This window comes from Hyalella azteca, unplaced genomic scaffold, assembly GCF_000764305.2.
Source record: "Hyalella azteca isolate HAZT.00-mixed unplaced genomic scaffold, Hazt_2.0.2 contig4574, whole genome shotgun sequence".
Lineage (NCBI taxonomy): Eukaryota > Metazoa > Arthropoda > Malacostraca > Amphipoda > Hyalellidae > Hyalella > Hyalella azteca.
In genome coordinates, this window is record NW_025934787.1 from 75,201 (window position 1) to 96,003 (window position 20,803).

General features: G+C 40.6%; 1 protein-coding gene across 3 annotated transcripts in view; it reads left to right on the plus strand.

Annotated features, from left to right (window-relative positions):
• LOC108678897 (pleckstrin homology domain-containing family F member 2) overlaps window positions 1–20,499 on the plus strand; it is a 24,565-nt gene extending 4,066 nt beyond the window's left edge. For 2 of the 3 annotated variants that reach the window (XM_018167395.2, XM_018167393.2), the window contains 7 exons: window positions 6,527–6,729; window positions 7,413–7,476; window positions 7,954–8,079; window positions 8,706–8,822; window positions 9,235–9,387; window positions 13,863–13,960; window positions 17,690–20,499. In XM_018167395.2, coding sequence (XP_018022884.1) covers window positions 6,527–6,729; window positions 7,413–7,476; window positions 7,954–8,079; window positions 8,706–8,822; window positions 9,235–9,387; window positions 13,863–13,960; window positions 17,690–17,800 — 872 coding nt within the window. In that variant the 3' untranslated portion in view covers window positions 17,801–20,499. Of the gene's footprint in view, window positions 1–5,276; window positions 5,502–6,526; window positions 6,730–7,412; window positions 7,477–7,953; window positions 8,080–8,705; window positions 8,823–9,234; window positions 9,388–13,862; window positions 13,961–17,689 lie in introns of those variants that run through there. The other variant, XM_018167394.2, reaches the window with a different exon arrangement.
• Window positions 20,500–20,803: the final 304 nt, after the last annotated feature.

A 20,803-nucleotide genomic window follows, 5' to 3' on the forward strand; every position in this document is an offset into this window, starting at 1 on the left:
GGCTCAACGTATACTAGTGCGGGCTCAACGTATACTAGTGCGGGCTCAACATACACTAATGCGGGCTCAACATATACTAGTGCAGGCTCAACGTATACTAGTGCGGGCTCAACGTATACTAGTGCGGGCTCAACGTATACTAGTGCGGGCTCAACATACACTAGTGCGGGCTCAACATACACTAGTGCGGGTTCAACGTATACTAGTGCGGGCTCAACATACACTACTGCGGGCTCAACGTATACTAGTGCTGGCTCAACATACACTACTGCGGGCTCAACGTATACTAGTGCGGGCTCAACGTATACTAGTGCGGGCTCAACGTATACTAGTGCTGGCTCAACATACACTACTGCGGGCTCAACGTATACTAGTGCGGGCTCAACGTATACTAGTGCGGGCTCAACGTATACTAGTGCTGGCTCAACATACACTACTGCGGGCTCAACGTATACTAGTGCGGGCTCAACGCATACTAGTGCGGGCTCAACGCATACTAGTGCGGGCTCAACGTATACTAGTGCGGGCTCAATGCATACTAGTGCGGGCTCAATGCATACTAGTGCGGGCTCAACGTATACTAGTGCCAGCGTCCAGATGCTTAGCTCTCTTCTCAGAGGGAATGCGTTTGGGATATTTTTTTACTTCCTTAGCGTGTATTATTGAATTCTTTCTAGTGTCTGACACAAAAACCGTTTAAGTATTAAGCGGAATTAAAGTGCAAAGGATGCTCAATAATTGTCGTTGAAATGAAACTTGAACGAATGAATTTTTTTATCAGCTTTGCATGTTAACACATCAACTACTCTTGCCTATACTAACGCCTTTTAATGTTTAAGAACTCAATAAGATAGTGCCTCATCAGTTTGAGTTGAAAAGCCTCCCCTGAGGTAGCGACAGTGCACTCCAGCGCCTGAGTTTGAGTACGGCTCGTGTAGGGTGATGTACAATATATGTACTTCATAATATGTATGTTGAGTATTGAGTATTGAATATGTATGTATGTTATACATATGTAATAATATGTATAAATGTTGAGGCAAGTACCGCGACCGACTGCGGCTGAGTACCCACAATAATTAGCTGAAAGTTCATGAAGAATGATATGAGTTCTCATAAATAATAAACCCAGTCATCTGTATCGGGTGTCGCTAGGTCCGCAATATTTGTACGATCGTACCGTTTGCGTTTGCTCGTCATTTGCTAATTCCCCTATGATCAGTTGCGTTGTTTTTGCTGAAGCTGAACAACTGCTGTGTTGCTGAGCTTAAGTTGCGTTGGGCTGAAGTTCTGCGTTGGTCTGATGCTTTAGTTTGGCTGGCTTACTTTGCCTTGCATTAATGTTGAAGCGGCTTCGTCTGTTCTAGTGGTCGAGCGAAGGAATTGTATGTATTTTTAATTTTCCTTACCGAAGAACCTTTGATGCCGCCCATGCCTTTATTGTTATACAACATCACACTGTGCCTTTGATGTCGCCTTTGCTGCTTATTTCATTCCATATTCGTTTATAAATTTCATCCAGATCTCTGTATTACATTACACGTGGATTTTATTTTTGACAAAAATTTGCTTGAATGGAAATGGTAATTTTTGAATCTTAATTATTGACTGTTAAGACTGCGTTCACGTAGTGTTTATAGCTGTATCTTTATTTGAACTGACCCAGGCAGATGGTGAGAATATGGGTGTTAAGTGACTTAAGTCATTTCCTGGACGGGAAATATCGCTGGTGCTGCTTACATATGTACATTCTCGTAGCATCATTCTCGTAGTATCATTCTCTTCTTTTACTTCTTTTATGACCAGTTATAGGGGGAGTGTTGATTATCCTTGCATTGTGTGATAAGCAAGCGATAAGCGCCTTGCAGTGAAATCGCCCTATTCCGCAAACCGTGTTAATTTATTCATTTGCCGTTTTTTTTCTTTACGGGTGCTTTCCAGTAAGGCCCAAATGGTGCAGCCAAAAAAGACGCATTCTTTCTCTGTAACAATGTTTGCTCGCAGCAAAATATATTCAAATAAAGATTGTGTTAACTGGCGTCGTGAATGAAATTGTACTTATTGATTTGCTTGCGTTCGTTTCAGTGCAATTTTAATGGAGTATCTAACGGTAATTGTGTTCAATTTATGCAGAAGGAAACCATGGCGGGAATTAGCGCGACATTTCGGGACTCAAGAGACGAGCTCGATGTGTGGCGTCGCACTGTCGCATGCAGAGAGGATATTGCGAGCCCATAGCGGACATCTAAACTGTAGACTCTTCTGCACTTTAGGAACGACTTTTACACGTTGAGTCTGCTCCGAGTCAGAATCTTCTATTACTTGCGAGTTGGGTTTCGATATGAAGCGCTTCAGTTTTAGCAGGGTGGCCCAGTGGTTAAATTTAAGAGTACCAAGATTGGAGCAGAGAGGCGCGGGGTTGGATCCCAGCTCTGTGCGCCAGTTTCTGGTCAGAATCGGCAAGGAGGCTTGTAAAAACGTTCATCTTAATTATTTATTGTACCTATTACTGCAGCCTGAATCTTGACGTGCGTGCAGTATATTCTCCCGACCGCTGATCTGTGGCTGCTGCAGACATGGCGGTTACCGCTGTCGCCACGAAGCTGCCGTGCTGCACGAGGCTGTCGTGCTGCACTGCGCTGCACGAGGCTGTCGTGCTGCACGGTGCTGCGCAAGGCAGCAGTGCTGCACGGTGCTGCGCAAGGCAGCAGTGCTGCGCACAGCTCAGTGCAGCAGCAGTGTCCCTGATACCAGCGCCGTGTGTCGTGCGTGCCTCCCTCAGTTGTACTCGCGTCGCACTCACAGCGCTGCTTGCTGTTCTCTTGCGTCGTGCCGGATTATCGTGCGCTGTATCGTGTCATGTGATGCACTCTAGTACATTAGTAGATTATTTCGTCATCATAATGTGGCTCTTGTGTGATCATGTGGTGGCTTTTGTCGTGAGTTAGTCAAATTGTTGGGTACGATGAGAACGAGAGCATTTGAAGCGTTAATTTACACCGCAAAAGTATTTTTCAGTAAATGAAATATAGCTTGCAATTCTACATCGATGCTAATGATTTTCTCCAACAATAGAAGTGAATCACGCCCCCGCAAGTGAAATATTATATTCTTGATTTTTCGCTGAACTTTCGCCATGTCTAGAAATCCGAAATATTACACAGCTGTAACGCAGTAAAACTTGAACAGATTCAAGAGATCGATTGATACTAACTTTCGTAATGTTTTGTATCAAGTGTTTTTACTATCATCAAATTTCAGGCCTATCGAATGCTTCAGAATTTGTAATCTAAACCAGTGACTTGGCCGCTCAGAAGTTCAAGCGCTAGCACTGCATGCGGACGCGCTGGCGTAGAGTTCCGTGATACCAACCGAACACTTGAACTGCGATCTGAAATTCGAATGTCATATTCTGTTGTGATCAGGATCATGGTAAATTTGACGCTGAAAGTGAATACTGAAGCGGTGATACTGGCTATGGTGGTGTGTTCGAGTCAAGAATTGATTGGCTTGATATAAATATTCGTATCGTTAAAATATTGGTTCGTCCTTGGCATGCGTTCGCTATGACCCATCTTCGTCACGAATTCATTTTTTGTAGGTGATAGGAGAAAAAGTGTGCATGACAGCGCTATTTTCCTACCTCTGCAAGTCCAGTTATAGTACCTTCAGCTAACAAAACACTATTAAAGTACCGCTGTAAAACTAGCAAATTACGCCATTTTTAATTCCATTCTCGTATTAAAGCCGTACTGCATTGTTAATGTATTCAATCGGCTCTTATACTCATAATTATCCTCTCAGAATCATCATATAAGTAGCCTTCATATCCTTTAGTTCAAATTCTGAAACAACTTACAGACTTGGTGGGGAAGATGCAGCTCCAGGTTCACTACGTTTTAACGCTTAATTGACACGATGATACGCGTGCAGTTTTTTCTCGATTGGGATTTTTTATCATATAATTGCAGTGATTGATGTGCAATTATTTGTTTGGCATGTCTCACCGGATAATGAAAGTATCTTAGATCTTCACATGCAAATTTAAGAAGGATAGAATTTCTGAATAGGTCAAATATGAACCACCCTGAACGTTCGTTGCATTTACTATTCGTAACTATGACTCTTGCGGACGGTGACTGATCACATGCTGTACGAAATGGCGTTTTGTTGTGAGATATAACTATATAGTACCAATTAAGGAGGCGTAGTATTTTGCAAGTACATAAACATTTTCGACCTTCCAGCCACCGCCGACCAAATCTCTGCTTGGATATATATCAGTTAAATCCCCATATTGTCACGCGAGCAATTTTCAACCATTGTTCAACTATATTGCATTGAGACAGGTGAACTATCTTCTACCACCATTGGTAATTCATTCAGTCACTCAAATAATATTACACTGTTCAAGTATTTAATCATAGATCATTAACCGAATTCCAACATTAAAAGTCGCAAGTGTCGCTGGGCATGAAATCAAATCCTTCGACTAGATAAAAAATATTGGGATTATTAGGATTCAAATAGATATAATTGAAGTGCAATTATATCTCATATAGAAGCTTATCTATTTAATTCGTGGTGCGATTCTCTATGTAAAAAAGTCTAAATTTACATTAAAAACTGCATGCACTTGTTGATCACTGTGCTATTCCTGCGTATGTGGTAGTATACTTAACATTTTATTCACAGCCACTTATGGTTGAACGAGTGGTTGCAATTTGATCTTTGCTGATAAGATAAGACCATGGCTTGTGCTTTTCATGTAAAGATTATTGACTTAACTTCACCATGACTTCTGTATATTAATAAAGTTTTACCTACACTAAAAGCATTTCTCGAGAAGTGATTGTGCGAGCCTCATGTTCTTGTATTCACAATAGCATTTCGCTTGAGGCTGCATTCAGTGAACTAGCAATTATGAAATTAAATCGCTATTTTTCAGCCTTACCTAGTTGTGTTCATTGGGTGTTTCTATTTTTAGCTCATGTTTCCAAGTTAACATAAAGCCTTCTTTATCTTGTTCGTGGAATCTTCTGTGGTAAACTTAAGTATTCGTTTATCATGTGCAATACATTTTGGCAGGTAGATAGGTACGATCTAACAGAAATCGTCAGCAAATATCCGTTTAGGAACAAGTAAGGGTAATTACTTAGAACTGCAATCATCTCTTGTAGGTCACGAAAAATCGGCAGGAAGATTTATACACACGTCAGTTAATTTTAACCTACAGGAGTTCGATCGAAATACATTATCTACTCCGCGCAGTTTAATGCAACATTGATAACTGTAATCTTGATCGTCATCAGAATGCGAGCGTAAAATAATAATGTCCAAGTAGAGATTAGTTACGTGATCAGATTAAGAAGTGTTCACATTACTTTTCATGACACTTCTAAACATTTTCTTTAATGCGTTCGACACTGGTTGTTGTAACTGACAATTTATATTTAGCTGAACTGGAAGTTTCTCCATCAAGACTCGCGTCATGAGCATCTGTGAGTAACAACCGGACGTCAACACCTCACGTGCTGTGTCCATGACTCATGCTGCGTACGCGCACTCTTGCTATAGTCCAATTAATGAACTCTTACTATGAGGAGTAGTTACAAGACTTGATATAATTGATAACTTTAAGTCAATTAACTTAATTTAATTTAGAAGAAATACGTAGCGAAATTTCAATAGTTTTATTGTAATTGTTTGAAGACCAACTCCACTATCAACCAAACCTAAATTGCCAAAAAAAAAAACGAGTGAAGTACCATAAAATCCTATCGATTACAGTTTCGAGCGGACAGGAAATGCTCCAATAAGCGTTGTTTAGACAAAATTTTCGTTCAAAAATATGCACCAATTTCAATATCGTCAAATCTGATCACTTAAATGGAACTTTACATAGAATATTCGGTCACTATAGTAGTTAAAATATTCTCAATAGTTATTATATTAAGGCATCATTGTGTAGCAAAAAGCTTGTGTTATGAGCGAGTCTTGTTTTGTCCGGAGTCTCAACTGCCATCACATTGATGGAACTTTATATGCAGGCTCAACGGTCATGTGCATGCTGAATGAGCAGATTCTGTAGGAAATGACACGTTTTGTTGTGAATAAAACTCTAACAATGAGACAAATTGTTTTGCAACTTTTGCAATATTTTCGAATTTTTGTTTCATGATGACATGTTCAGGCTCAATACTCATATCATTGAAGAATGATTTGTGTTGTGAGCGCAGTGAATTTAAGTGCAGTAAATAGAAGAATCATTGTGTTATGTGTTGCGATGACATGTTCAGTCTCAACAGTCATATCATTGAAGAATGATTTGTGTTGTGAGCGCAGTGAATTGAAGTGCAGTAAATAGAAGAATCATTGTGTTATGTGTTGCGATGACATGTTCAGTCTCAACAGTCATATAATTGAAGACTGATTTGTGTTGTGAGCGCAGTGAATTGAAGCCCAGTAAATAGAAGAATCATTGTATTGTGAGCCCAGTAAATAGAAGAATCATTGTGTGTTGCAGTGAACAGCGAGGCGAACGCTCGGCGCATCGCGCTGGTAGAGTCGTGTTTCGGGGCGTCGGGGCAGCCGCTGGCAGTACCCGGCCGAGTGCTGGTGGGCGAGGGCGTCCTTACCAAAATGTGTCGCAAGAAACCCAAGCCGCGACAAGTTTTCCTCTTCAATGACATCCTCGTCTACGGCAACATCGTCATGAGCAAGAAGAAGGTAGATAACACTGCGTTATCACTTCCTTATTCTTCTTGATTGATTTTGTGTCTAAATTTGATTTCTTGCTCCACCATAGATTAATTTTCTCGTTCCCGACCCTGATTTATGCTGTGAAATTTTATGTGTTTTTACGTTGTTTGTAAATACGAGGTTCATCCTTCTTTCCTCCCGCCATGGAATTTAGCTTGACATTCTAATTTACATTGTCGGCATACCTAAGATGAATTTTGTAGCCCACGAAATTTATCTTTTGCATTCTGATAGCCATTTTCAACATATCTATGTTGAATTTATCAGCCCATGTAATTTATGAAAATGGAGCTCATCTGACATTATTTCCACTTGCTGTAGTGTCTTTTTATTTGGAAAGTATTTTCGTTTATAGTACAAAGCCACAATGACTATTATATATTCTACTTTTTCAGTTTGCACATGCTTACTTAATTATCTAATTAGTGTTTGGAAAAACTTGTCCAGCAATTCCTGTAAGAGAGCTTGTCCATATCAGTAAATCTGGTATACTTGGCTTCACTGAAAACCTACATGAAATTTAGATAATTAATTGAAGGACATTGCTACCTGCTCATGTACAATTTATTGCATGGAATATATTTTATAGTTACCTATATGGTTTTATATTCAAAAGACCGCTAAGCACAAAACACTGTGTTCCCTGACAGTACAACCAGCAGCACATCATTCCACTGGAAGAAGTTCAGCTGTCATCTCTAGACGACAATGGCCGTGAGTACAGCAGTCAATAATTAGTGCAATCAGTGATCATGTTAACAAGCTATAGAGAAAATCACGGCATGCGCTGAGACGTCTGTGGAGCATTCATATGTAGGATATTTTCTTTTGGTAATACATGTGAATGCTATTCATAAAGAAATTGTGGATGCGATCCATGAATAAGCGAATATTGTCACATCTTTGGTTCATTAATACTACTGAAATGATTAAATATTTTTAAAATAATATTTTTTTGGCATATTGATTAGTAAGATTTATTTATTTGGCTTATTGATTTAGTATAATATGAACAATGAAGTAAGAATATTACTTAAGAAGTTGAATCCTGAAGCACGCATAGGGCGGAACAGGAACATGTCAAAATTGTATGCTAATAAATAACAACTTAGTTTAATATGTAAATAGTTGTGTTATAATATATAAGGCAATATTTAATACACATAATGAGACGTTATAATTGCCCAACAGAGCACCGCAACGGTTGGCTCATCAAGACTCCTACGAAGTCCTTCGCTGTGTACGCCGCCACCGCCACCGAGAAGACCGAGTGGATGGCACACATCAACAAGTGTGTGCAGGACCTGCTCAACAAAAGTGAGTGGCACACATCAACAAGTGTGTGCAGGACCTCCTCAACAAAAGTGAGTGGCACACATCAACAAGTGTGTGCAGGACCTCCTCAACAAAAGTGAGTGGCACACATCAACAAGTGTGTACAGGACCTGCTCAACAAAAGTGAGTGGCACACATCAACAAGTGTGTACAGGACCTGCTCAACAAAAGTGAGTGGCACACATCAACAAGCGTTGAATTGTGCTGACTCTTCAGTCATCTATATTGGCATATTGTTTGCCAGCTCGTGAACGCAGGAAAGCTTAAAAAAGTATAATAATTGGAATAAAATTATTATTTAATATTATTTTATTATAATTATTGAAATAAAATTATTTCAATAATTGCTAGGATACATAGGCTGAAACTCAATTTTTTTGCGCTGTGACGTTACAAATAGATGTATGTAGGTATTTCTTAGGTCCATAAGAAAGTTATTATTATATTCATAACATCATTTCCTACACAAAATTTTTAGTCAATTAGTTACCTTTAATTAAAGAAAGGTTCTTCCAGCTCCTTTGTTGGTGTTGTGCTGTAACACAGTGTGATGTGCTGTAACACAGTGTGATGTGCAGTAATGTAGTGTGATGTTGTTGATGTTGCAGGTGGCAAGAAGGCCGCTGACACTCACGCTGCCGTCTGGGTCCCTGACGACGCTGCCACCACATGTCAGCACTGTCAGCGCGTCCAGTTCAACGTCATCCAGCGCCGCCACCACTGCCGTGCGTATCTCAGCGTCCAGAAGCCTCAATAATACGCATATTTTTATTAGTTATGTTTAGCATAACATATCATAGTGAAGTCGGAGCTGAAGAATTGGCCTGATATGGCCTGTTGCCGGCTCTTGTAATTTTCGTGACTTGTTCACAGGAGATCTTAATACAGGTCCTTCGAAGTTTTAACTTCTGACTAAAATATTAGGCAATGGTTTCTGTTTTGCATGATATTTTTAACTTGAATCTTGTTAAATGAACGATGTATCTAAATAAAGTTTGGTGATCACTGGTTGCTTGTGGATGCTGTAATCCATGCACCGTAACCCTGGTTGTGATAACCCTGGTTGTGTACAGGGAAGTGTGGTCGTGTGGTGTGTGGTGGTTGTACTCCACGTACCATAACCCTGGTTGTGTACAGGGAAGTGTGGTCGTGTGGTGTGTGGTGCGTGCAGCAGCAAGAAGATCCTACTGCCGCACCAGAGCAGCAAGCCGCTGCGCTGCTGCCTCGCCTGCTACGACGAGGTCAGCGCCGCGTCTAAAGCTGGACTCGGCGACAACAGGCCTGCTGGCGGTCAGTTATATTACTATTATTTTATTTCTATATAGATACTCATGATAGTTTCCCTTTTAATGCTCACTCTTAACAGTCAATTCTAAATGTTCTTGATCCTCGTAAAGTATAGCGATCTGATTCATTATTTTACTCCTAAAATATCACTCATGATAGTTCACTCGTATTGTTTACTCTTAAGAGTTCACTCTAAACGTTCTTAATTCTTGCAATGTATTGCTGTCAGCTTCATTATTTTACTCTTATAACTTCAGTCCTGATAGTTAACTCGTGGTGCTTTCTCTTAACAGTTCACTCTAAATGTTCTTAATCCTCGTAAAGTATAGCGATCAGCTTCATTATTTAACTCCTAAAATTTCTCTCTTTTTTACTTCACTCGTAATTCTTTCTCTCAAAAGTTCATTCGTAGTGCTTACTCTTAACAGTTCACTCTAATTGTTCTTAATCCTCGTAACGTATTGTTATACCGTAGAAGCAAGCGATATCCTCTTGAGTCTTGACTGAAAGTTGACGGTTAATTCGTCCGCATTGGACGGATTGTGCTCCTATAGTTTTATGCATTCCGTGCCTCTGATAGTCACTCAATCACCATGACTCGTATTATGTAGTCTCAAGCTTATAATCTTATTCATTTTATTGAAATATTCAGTGCCGTACTCCAGATCTTTTGCTTCAATCTTATGCAGCTAATTATTTAGCTATTCATCTCACGCTTATTGTCGGACGGCTTTTACGAGTGATTTTCATGCTATGCTTTTTAATCATTCGTTTCATGAATTGTGCTCTAAATTTCATGTATTAATCTTTGCCCTAAAATTTAATGCTGGTAATGCTATGCTTTAAATTTCATGCTGTAAATCTTATGTTATGAAATTCATTGTTCTTGAAGTTGATTGTGCCGCAGATCGAGGAGTTCTGTGCACTTTTTTTCCCTAGCTCGTAGTTAAAATCTCGGGCTCCACTGCACATTCGTGTGGCGACCGCAAGCGATAATTGTTCACTATATTATGAGTCAATGTTTTAGTGGCAGAACTGCGAGAGACTCAGCCTTCTAACTTCAGTTATGCTTCAAATTCATCGTAGCGGACTGAACTCCTTATATTTTGCTCTGGGTTACTTTTCGCTTGAACATGAACATTATCTTAATGTTTATTATGTTTTTAATTTAATTTCTGCTGCTTGAATTTCTTCGTGCTGGCTTCGTGATGAGTATTTAATTTACTGGGGATGCGCATCAGAGTCCACGGAAGACCTCATGGAATTTGACGAGATGATCGACGAGCGTCTCTTGGACTCGTACCTCGACCCTCTGGAGGAGGACGACAGAATGCTGGGAGACTTCGCCTCCGAGTGCGACGAGGACGAAGAGCTTCACGACGACAAAGACGAGCTTCACGACGGCGATGACGAACATGAAACTAAAGAAGCCACCACAAACGAGGCTGTGAAAGACGAGCAAGGTTCCAAGACTGGAAAAAGCGAGTTTCCAGAAGGGAATGTCAAAACTGGAATTGAGAACGAGACTCTCCAGAAGACAGACCGAGATGGTCCAGCAGTCGCTGCCGATGAGATTCCGATTGTGGCTTCGAACTCCGAGAAGAAGAAGGAAAGTAAACACCAAGATGAGAATAAGGAAGTCAACTCGTCAATGTTTTCTAAATTGACGCCAAACTTGAGCGATTTAAACCCAAAACATCTTAAAGTTCCTAAACGCTTTAAGAAGCTTGGCAAGATGGTCACTCGGTCCCTCGGTTCTGCAGGCCCTTCAAGCAAACCCAAGACAGAAACTGTGCAGGAGAACCAAGAAGAGGTCAAGCCTGACGAGGAACAAGTTGCTGCCATTGTCGAGGACAGTGATGATGAAGACGTCGACCTGGACCACGAGACGGACGTGAATGACGAAGCATCGCTTATTGAGAACTACTACCTGACGAGCTCCTTCGTCAGCTACGCTGCCATGGCCCAGGATAGAGCCCTTGCTGCGAGTGAGGACCCTGCTGGGGGCGAGCAAGTCGTCCAAGTTGAGGTGCACGATGAGCCGTCGCCTCCACAGCCCCAAGATTCTGTGGCCATCGCGCAGGGTTCTTGGAAGAACCCGGCCACCGTAGCCCTGCGAAATGCCGACAAGGATGAAAGTAATTCAAACGCTTCAGTTCCGTGCAAGCTCCGTGGGTGCTTCTGATTATTCTTTATTTGAGCCTTTTGCCTCATTCTACTTATATCGTTAATGATTGGTATGATTTGTGCTGTAATTTATTTACTGTGGATTGATATTGATTCTTCTTGTGCTGCCGTTCATTTTGAACGGGCGATTTTTACACTTTGTCATATCGCGTTTTCTTTTGATGATTAAATGTTTATAAATTGCATGAAATTTTGGGGCTTACGTATGACAAAGACCAATTGTGGTTGCACCTCCTTTTCTTGTTCGGTGGCGCAGCCGTTGTTCTTAAAGTTTTTTCCCACAACAGAGGAATTTCGGCCATATTGCCTCAATATGTGCTAGCCAGAAGGCCTACTGGGACATTGAATTTTGATTGAAACCCAGTTGCTGACAAATATTTTCGTTACATCGCTAGTTTCCAATCAAATTGCACTTGAGAGTACATTGTCAGAGTGACACAACAACAGGCGCACTACCAGCTCTGTTCTTATGTTAGTTCTGACTGGCGTAATTTGATCACAGTGTTCGTTATTCGTGACGTGACGATCCTGCTGCTAATTCATGACTAAAGCTACCCTCTCCTTGATTATATTCGAGGCTCTGTAGAGAAATGACGGAAACTAATTACGAGCGCAAGGTTGCGACAAGATCTTTCAGCTGCCGGTAGCTGAAAATCAATGAAGCTTTTCTGACAATGTAGGCATGAACCGTACGAACAAATGAAAAAAAGTCGGGAAATTGAAGTTTCTACAAAAAATTTGCTCGCTATGTTAAATTTCCTATCCTTCTTTGGTTTGCATTCACGTAAATTGTTCACATAGCTTTCGATTTGGACGCCTATTGATTTCAAATTTTGGAGGCTTACTTTCTTTATCTATGATTGCTGATTGCTCTGCCCAAATTCATTTTGCTCTGCCCATATTACAATTTTTTCATTTTTTTATATTTGAATTTTTTTCGCGTGTTCATATGTAGAGGTATGTTCAGTTAGTAGGGCTCTTCATTATTTAACTTCTATTGTTTTTATCAGTAATCGATGCTAATTTTTTTTCAGATTTATAACAGTTTCTGAATTGGAACTGCGAGTTTGTTATCTGATGTGCTCTGAAAATGATGGATCCTACCCACGCTTCGTGCACTAAAACAATAAACGCGAGATCATCAGAACAATTAGCATTGTGGTTCTAGCTTTTTTGGTGACTTGGCATCATAAATGAAATACCGCATGCAAACTTTTTTACATGATACGCAAGAGAAAAATTTAGGAGTTGATAGAAGAAAACATTTTTTAATACAAAGTATTGACGTTTCTTTAAAGAGACAAGTTTGGTGCAGTAACGCTGCATAGAAGCAAGAACTTGAGCGATTCTGTCACTCCACTTTGCCTCGCATTTCTTGGTTAGCGTTTTCCTGTTCCGCAGCGTCAACCATAAACGCAATGCGCGCTATATTCACCTTGCCTGCGGTGAGACACACTCTATAGCTCGTTTTATCCCAGCCCTTTCTGCCATAGTCTCCCATACTTCCCATAACTTTTCTTAACCATTATCTTTCATTAGTTTATTAGACTCTCTCTTTCATAAGTGGGCTGCAGTCCTGACATTCGTTACCGAATCTCTCACGCGACGCACGGAAAAATGCAACCGTGCCACTCCTGCTGCTCGCTCCGAAACGTTCCCTTGAGATTACCTTCATGTCCCACTACAAAATTTTTTTATAAGGAACATGGCAGTTTTATTACCATGTCATCTATGTCAGCCGTGTCATCTATGTCACTTGTATCACCATGCCATCTATGCATAGCTCGGTGATCAGGAAAATTTAAATCGGTGCCAGAATTATGCCTTCAGATTGAAAATTCCGCCTAGAAGAAATTCCTTTATATTTTTCTTGACTGCATGCGATTCCGTGGGCGTTTGTGCGTCTGAGTTTACACTCACGTTTAGACACACGTTCTGATCTGTTTAGCGCATTTTCTCATTAATGGAAAAAAGGCGCTATTGTGCTCGCCATGTCCATACGTCTGTCTGTCCGTCTGTCTGTCCGTCTGTCTGTCCGTCTGTCTGTCCGTCTGTTTGTCCGTCTGTCTGTCCGTCCGTGACTTAACGTTTACGTCGATTTTAAGAAGCGGGCATGCCTGTATCAAAGATGTGACATCTATACCTCTAATGCACTGTACTAATCGCAATGAAAACTGATTTATGCATGAGAAAATGCGCTCTCTGTCACTCACTGCATTGAGTACTAAGTTATATTTTTTAACATTTACATGAATAAATAGGCTTTTTTTCACGTGTCCGTCTCCCCACAGACGCCCGCGACATGGCAGTGAACGACAACTCCAGCGACGACGACTCGGACGACGAAGGAAACCCTGGCGATGATGCCGCGCAGCCTCCCATGCTCACGGTGCGCAGTGTTGATACTTGGGACTATGGTGTTGATACTTGGAGCTGTGGTGTTGATACTTGGGACTATGGTGTTGATACTTGGAGCTGTGGTGTTGATACTTGATGATACTTGGAGCTGTGGTGTTGATACTTGATGATACATGGAGCTGTGGTGTTGATACTTGGAGCTGTGGTGTTGATACTTGGAGCTGTGGTGTTGATACCTGGAGCTGTAGTGTTGATACTTGTCTGTATCTCCTTATAGTTATGTTGTGTTCAAAATTTGTTGTAAATGTCATGGTAAAGTTTTTACATATTTTGTATAAATTAATCCTAAATCAGGTTAAACGTCTTTTTTTCTGGATTGTGAAATATTTTGAGAAATATTCCTTTTTCGTGGTATTCCTTCGACATTCCTGGCTTCCTATCTCCTCACGAGCACAATGTTTCCCCACAAATTCGCTGCTTAGTGTTTCTCATCATCTTCAGGAGACAATGTGTTGGTTGTCACTAAATTTGTTAGTTGAAATTCCTACTGCGCAGGTCTTTTTTGAATTTTTTTGCAGTTGATTGTTTATTGATCGATTCCTCTTTACTGCAAAACCTGCGGCTCGCTTCGAGCTTTGTACCGACTTGTTGTGAGTTTTCGTCCAGCGTTTTGTGCTTCATTAATTAAAAGGTTTAATGTCTATTTATCATATTTTCTGCTCTCTTTTCGTTATTAAACTCCTGTTCAATTTTTGTCTATTTCTCATTCTACTCGTTTCTTTTGGAGTTTAATTCCATGATCTTGCAATCCATTTTGTTAGTGATTATCATGGCACTTCAGAGCGCGACTCCCTTGTATTTTCTGTTGAAAAATAGCATCTCCTCTATCTTGAGATTCCTTCTCAAGTGTTCCACATTTCCCCTACAGTTCGGAGAAAGTAATGAGGCACAGCGAATTATGGCTGCAATGTAAGTCTTGGTTTTGTATCGAACTTATTATCTTTCTATTGCGTTGAAGTCTTCTTACCGAACGTTAGTTCCCAGTTCTTCCCTCAGTTGATGTTGATCTTCTATGTATTGTTTTGGCTTGGGATCATGAGAGAATTAACGAGTGCGTTTGTATGCTCAATAATTGAGTGTTGTGATGCATTTACGTCTGCACCCCTAGACCAATGAGTTGCTTTATCGTTGTTTTTAGCACATTTTCTCGTTTAAGGAAAAGAAGGCGCTATTGTGCTCGTCATGTCCGTCTGCCCGTCCGTCCGTCTGTCCGTCCGTCCGTCTGTCCGTCCGTCCGTCCGTCCGTCTGTCCGTCCGTCTGTCTGTCCGTCCGTCCGTCTGTCCCTCTGTCTGTCCGTCCGTCCGTCTGTCCGTCTGTCTGTCTGTCTGTGACTTCACGTTGCCGAGTATCCATATACTCGGCAACGAGAAAATGCGCTCTCTGTCACTCACTGCAGTGAGTACTGATATATTTTTTCTATAACTTTGGTTCACGGTTCACATTAATTTGTTTCATTATTTACTTATTTTTCTTATATTCTCTCGCGTTGAGTCCGCGAGTAAGCATCTGTGTTGTGTAACATTCTCTGCCCAGTGCTTGCAGCTCATCCGCTCGCGTTACTTTCACTCCCTCCATTTGTTAGCCAGGCACAAGTTTTTGAAATGAAAGTTTTTACCATGTGTGGATTTTTTGTTTACGTACAACTTGTTTAGGATGATTGTTCTCGTTACTTATTACTGCGCCGCTCCTCACAATTGACTCCGTCATTTGTTGTCGTAACAAATTATTCAACTTGTTTAGCATGATTGTTCTCGTTACTTATGACTGCGTCGCTCCTCATAATTGACTCCCTCATTAACTATCGTATTCAAGACTATGGCTACCTTCTCGTACATTGGTGCTTGGAATCGCACAAAAAAAATTTTTCTGACGCCTACGTAACTATCCCATTCAAGAGAAAAAAAATATTTTGTCGGTATCCTCGTGATATATTTTTGTCCCACTTGCTCCAGGTATTCCCACCCGCCTTCAGTAGACTACCTTTCTGGCAACCACTCACTTACTCAACTTGACGCACCTGTGCCGTCTTAAATGAAATGAAATCGCGGAGTGAGCAAACTAGCTGAAGGGTGCACAGCTATATGTGGCAGAATTTCTAATACACGTTTTTTTCAGACTATTGTTTTAAAAAATCAACTTAATTGTAAGTTGGAAAAGTCGTACGTGTTAATAGAACGTCTCTTGTAGCCGCCTGTGTACACTCTTTATGAAGTCGTTCACTCTGCATTTGACCTTTTTTCGGTTTTCACTGTCAGGGTCTTTATTGTCAGAATCAATTTCGAAACGAAGGTGGGCTGTATTCATTTTTATTTCATTTTATTTGCTCGAGGAAATTGGTAAGTTCACAAGCTTGGTGCGGAGACGCAGGTAATAAACTGCAGGCATCGATGGCTCAGAATATCGTTATGCATTTGCCTTAAGCGCCAACTGCTAATTTTATAGACACGATAATTACGTGCCGCATTCACAGTCCTATCCATTTTCATTCATGCTGAGTCTGTTCAACTTCATCAAGATAAAATACGCTTATTCGGGATGGGAGATGACGCTTTCTCCAGTGATATTCAGACTGTGGGACTTCTTTGCCTCCGGTTGTGAACTACGAACCTAACCTTGCCTCTTCTTGCAGACGTTCTTCTAGGGCTGTTAGCTATGAATTTAACTTCAGAATAATACATCGGAATGACATTAGGTGTTGCCTGGGTCCATTCTGAGAGCTTAACAAACGTTCTTGAATTAGGCATCTAAGCTAGCAATGCCTAGCGCAACGTCTTGTAAAGACAGATCTTTCGTTACGCTTGTTCCGTTTTCCTCTAAGACTCCTACAAGACCGCGCAAGACCAAGCCTATTGTCTGGTATAGTAATCAATGCCTTACTAATAAAATTGGTCTTAGTTAAACCGAATCGTTAGATTGGAAAAAATATCAGCAAACCGGTGGCATGATATATATATGGCAAGGATCTTTCTCCTCTTTACTACTGTTGCCGGTGTCCTCTTTCTACATCCTAGTCCCTGTGTTCTTATGGATCAATTTCTCTGCCTCCGCCGTCGGAAGGCACTCCGCATAGCAGCGTCTCTAGTAACCCAGTCTTCTCAAGCGCGTTATGTTGGTGTCGAGCGCCAAGTCCTATCAAGCAATTAGCCTATCCAATATCAGTCGCTGGCACTGTTAATCTTCTTGATTTGCAACATGAGGGAAGAGTTCCAGCACCTGAACGTGAAGTGTTGGAAAGAAATAATGTAGCAAACTAACTTGAAATTTGCTTAATAAAGTTTGGCTTGAATAGATCATCGTGTTGGCTTCGCCTTTTCTTGAGTTAGCCAGTACGGTGTAAATTGTTTAGTAAGCTTGTATTAAATCATTGCCCAGCTTTGTGGTCTGTGGAATGAGTCGCTAACTTATTGTCTAGCAGAGATGCAATATTCCAAGTTCCTCCTATCTTGGAAGATTGTTTCTTGTATGTTTTTTTTATGTTCTTCCTGCACCCTAATTTCTTCTCTATCTCTTTTTCTGACTTGTCCTATCTTTCCTGTTCTGCCGGTATTACTTGCTCCTGCTCTCTTCTCCACTCATCCTCTCTCTCCTGCTCTCGTCCTCTTCTCAACTCTCTGGCCCTCCCACCTCAAGTATTAAGTTATGCTGTGCACAAGTCACATCTCATTGCGCCCATAACTAACGCCGTCCCTCCCCCTGCAGCAAACTATGAAGTTCTACGAGCGCGGCGACGCGGCGACCAACGCGAACGCTGAGGTCGGCGCTCCCGCTGCGCCTGAAGACGATGCGGCCGTCATCGACAAGCTCGTCTAACTGCGATAACCTCGTCGCCAGATCTTCCATTGTCTTCTTAAAAATATATTCCTTAATATTACGTTACAAATACTTGCTGCTGTAGGTGCCTAGCTCTTCCAGTTAATGCTCGGTCTGTGAAGTTGCTGCGACGCACCTGCTTGGTGACGTCTTAACATTGGCTACGCGTGCCTGAATCATTTATAATTCAGTACCATATCGATGGTTTTTGTTTCCTCTTTAATTACTACATAGAAAATAATCTTTTTTACAGAAAAATATTCTCTGGAGAAATTTTTAATGTTTATTTGAGGAATTATCTGGTGTGTAAAACCCGATCATTGAGATCCGATTGACGTAGCGGCCCCCTGCACGACGGATGGTCCTGTTATAGGAGGATGTCACTACTTAGGAATTTTTGTCTGCTTGTTGGTAGCCTGTTCGATGGGGCGGTCCTGCTTGCATTTCGAGGCAGATGATATGAACATTTGTTAACCGCAGCCAATCAAAGTGGGCTTATCTTGATGAGCGCCCATTTGCTCTTGTGCCTTTACAGACTGCAAGTTTGTTTTTATTTGGCCCTATGGTTGGTTAATAATTACTTTAGGAATTTTCTTTTGCTTATATTCTGTCAATGCTGGAAATTAACTGTTTTATTTACTGAACTTTGGTGCTGTATTGCATACATTCTAAATATTGCAAAAATTTTATGCAGTAATGCATCATAGAAAACTTTTTCACTGCAGTCTAGTGTTCGATTTTATCGTTGAGACACGAGTAAGTTTTCATTGTTCCAACTCTAGCATTTGTTGTTGATGCACTCAAGCAACGAAGCCATTAAGTTTTATTGTGTCTACAGTCTTTACTGATGTGCTTGCATGCTTTTTTACATGGAAACATGATAGAAATTACTTAGATGTACATTTTTATGGGGTGCGGGAACTCGAGTTTTTTTGCGGAAACTTGAGACTTCTTCACATGTTTCGAGAGAACATATATAACATATCATAAAAGTTCTCTCCTGCGAGAACATATCAGAAAATGATACGATTTATGGGTACGTTCTTAGAGACGTGATGCAAACCTCAGAGAAGTTGAACGGTTGCGTAAGAAAATGTCTGTGGCTCGCTCAACTGTTTGGTACGGAAAAGAATATTGTGAGAAGGTATAAAACTCTTAACTTCGCTCCTCAACCATGAATATTTTTGTTTAAAGCAAATCTTGATGCTTTGGTTTTTTCTTTTATGTAACTTTTTGCCAATGAAATGTTTATTCCGCGAGTCGATTTGAAAACGGTTTTATATTCTGGCCCCTGACGTTAATTAAGTTTATAACCTCAATTCTTTCTCAATATGGTAAATGTAATGTATGGGGAAATACGGAAGTCAGCCGATCATGTTGGCTGCTTCCACACTTCATGGTTTAATTACTGAACTCTCATTGCAGCGAAGTTCTTGAGTTAAATTTGCAAAAGCTATTCACATCTTGTCTCATCCCAACATTTTATTCGACGCGCTGTCACTGGAAATTCTTCGATTCTAGGTATGCCATCATTTGGGGCGGTGTGAGCGTGAATGGCTGTAAATATTACTAATATGTGTTGAAATTTGCTAATCTTGCGCTATGCTTTTCTCTATTGACAGTTATTCTCAATTATAAGAGTTGAATGGGTCGTTGTGACCCTTGTTACTTATTAAGCGATAATCTTATCGATGCGCCGTCTCGTCCAATGAGTGCCTTGCAGTATCCGTGACTGGGCGCTGCTGCCTCACGTAGCTTTAGAAAATAGTTCTAAGTGAATAATTCCTCCATTTGTGGGCTTGTCTACAATTGAACTTACCCACAAGAGCCCAATTTATGTTGTCGCCCATTACATTTATGGTATCAGTGAATGATTTATCCAGAGTCTTAATGCATGTTTTAATTGAGATTCAAGTAGTATCTTAGCCTTCTTAGGCTTGGGAAAATGTCAGTTGTATATGCAAAGGTCAAGCAGTATCTGCAATGTATCGGATTTTGATAGATTGTTAACGTGAGCTCAGAATATAGTAACGGTGGTAAATACGTTCCACGTGATCTTGCTACGTGGATCGTGTGTCGCCCATTAATTGAAATGCCGTCCGCGTGAATAATTAACTGCCTTTTCTCCGAACTATTCTGCTCGATAGTTGGAATTATTCTCAAGATTTGATTGATATCCCGAGCTTATCAAGTTTACATTACACGACAGTAGGAAGAGGTCCAATCCATTACTGAATAATATGGCAAAGAATGTTTGCTCATCACTAATTTGTTTTAAAACATTCCCTCTATTGGATATTATAAAGCCAAACTTGTCTCTTGCCTCATCACTTGTTGCGTTACTCCTGCAGTATTGTGCGCTTGTGACCTGCATGGCCGTATGTGATGCAATGAAAACCAGTTCTCCGATTGTGATGAATTTAATAGGAAAATTTCGTGAATAATTTTTATTGTGTAGTGTTCGTCCAACATACTTATTCTGTAGCATGCTAGGCAATTTTAAGCCACAAATGGACATGTTTTCTCGTAATTTGCAGTGCATTCGGACAGAACGCTCCTTGAACCTTAACGTGTCTTGATGTTTTCCCCCGAGAAGCGTTCCGTTTGTGAAATTTTTAATGATACTGAGCTTTAGTTTTATTATTTATCGCATGGAAACAAATAGAACCTGATAAAAGCAGAGTTTATATCACCGTTAATTCGACCTTTTTTTCTCCTTAATATCTGCAGAAGATGAAACTCGGAGTAACTTCGTAGAGATAAAATTAAAACGAATTTCAGATTGACATTTAGTCGTGTATTTACAGTCTTAATAAGTCTCGATGAAACTTCCTGAAGCATGTCGCTCACGTCTCCGCATCGACACCTGAATTCTTGTGTCGCGTCACGTGAGTCTCATCGCAATAAGCTCAGAATTAAGACACAAAATGCAAAGAGATAGCAAATAAAATATTAATATGAATATTCGGTTAGTGATTTTCAACAATAATTGTGGACTAGATG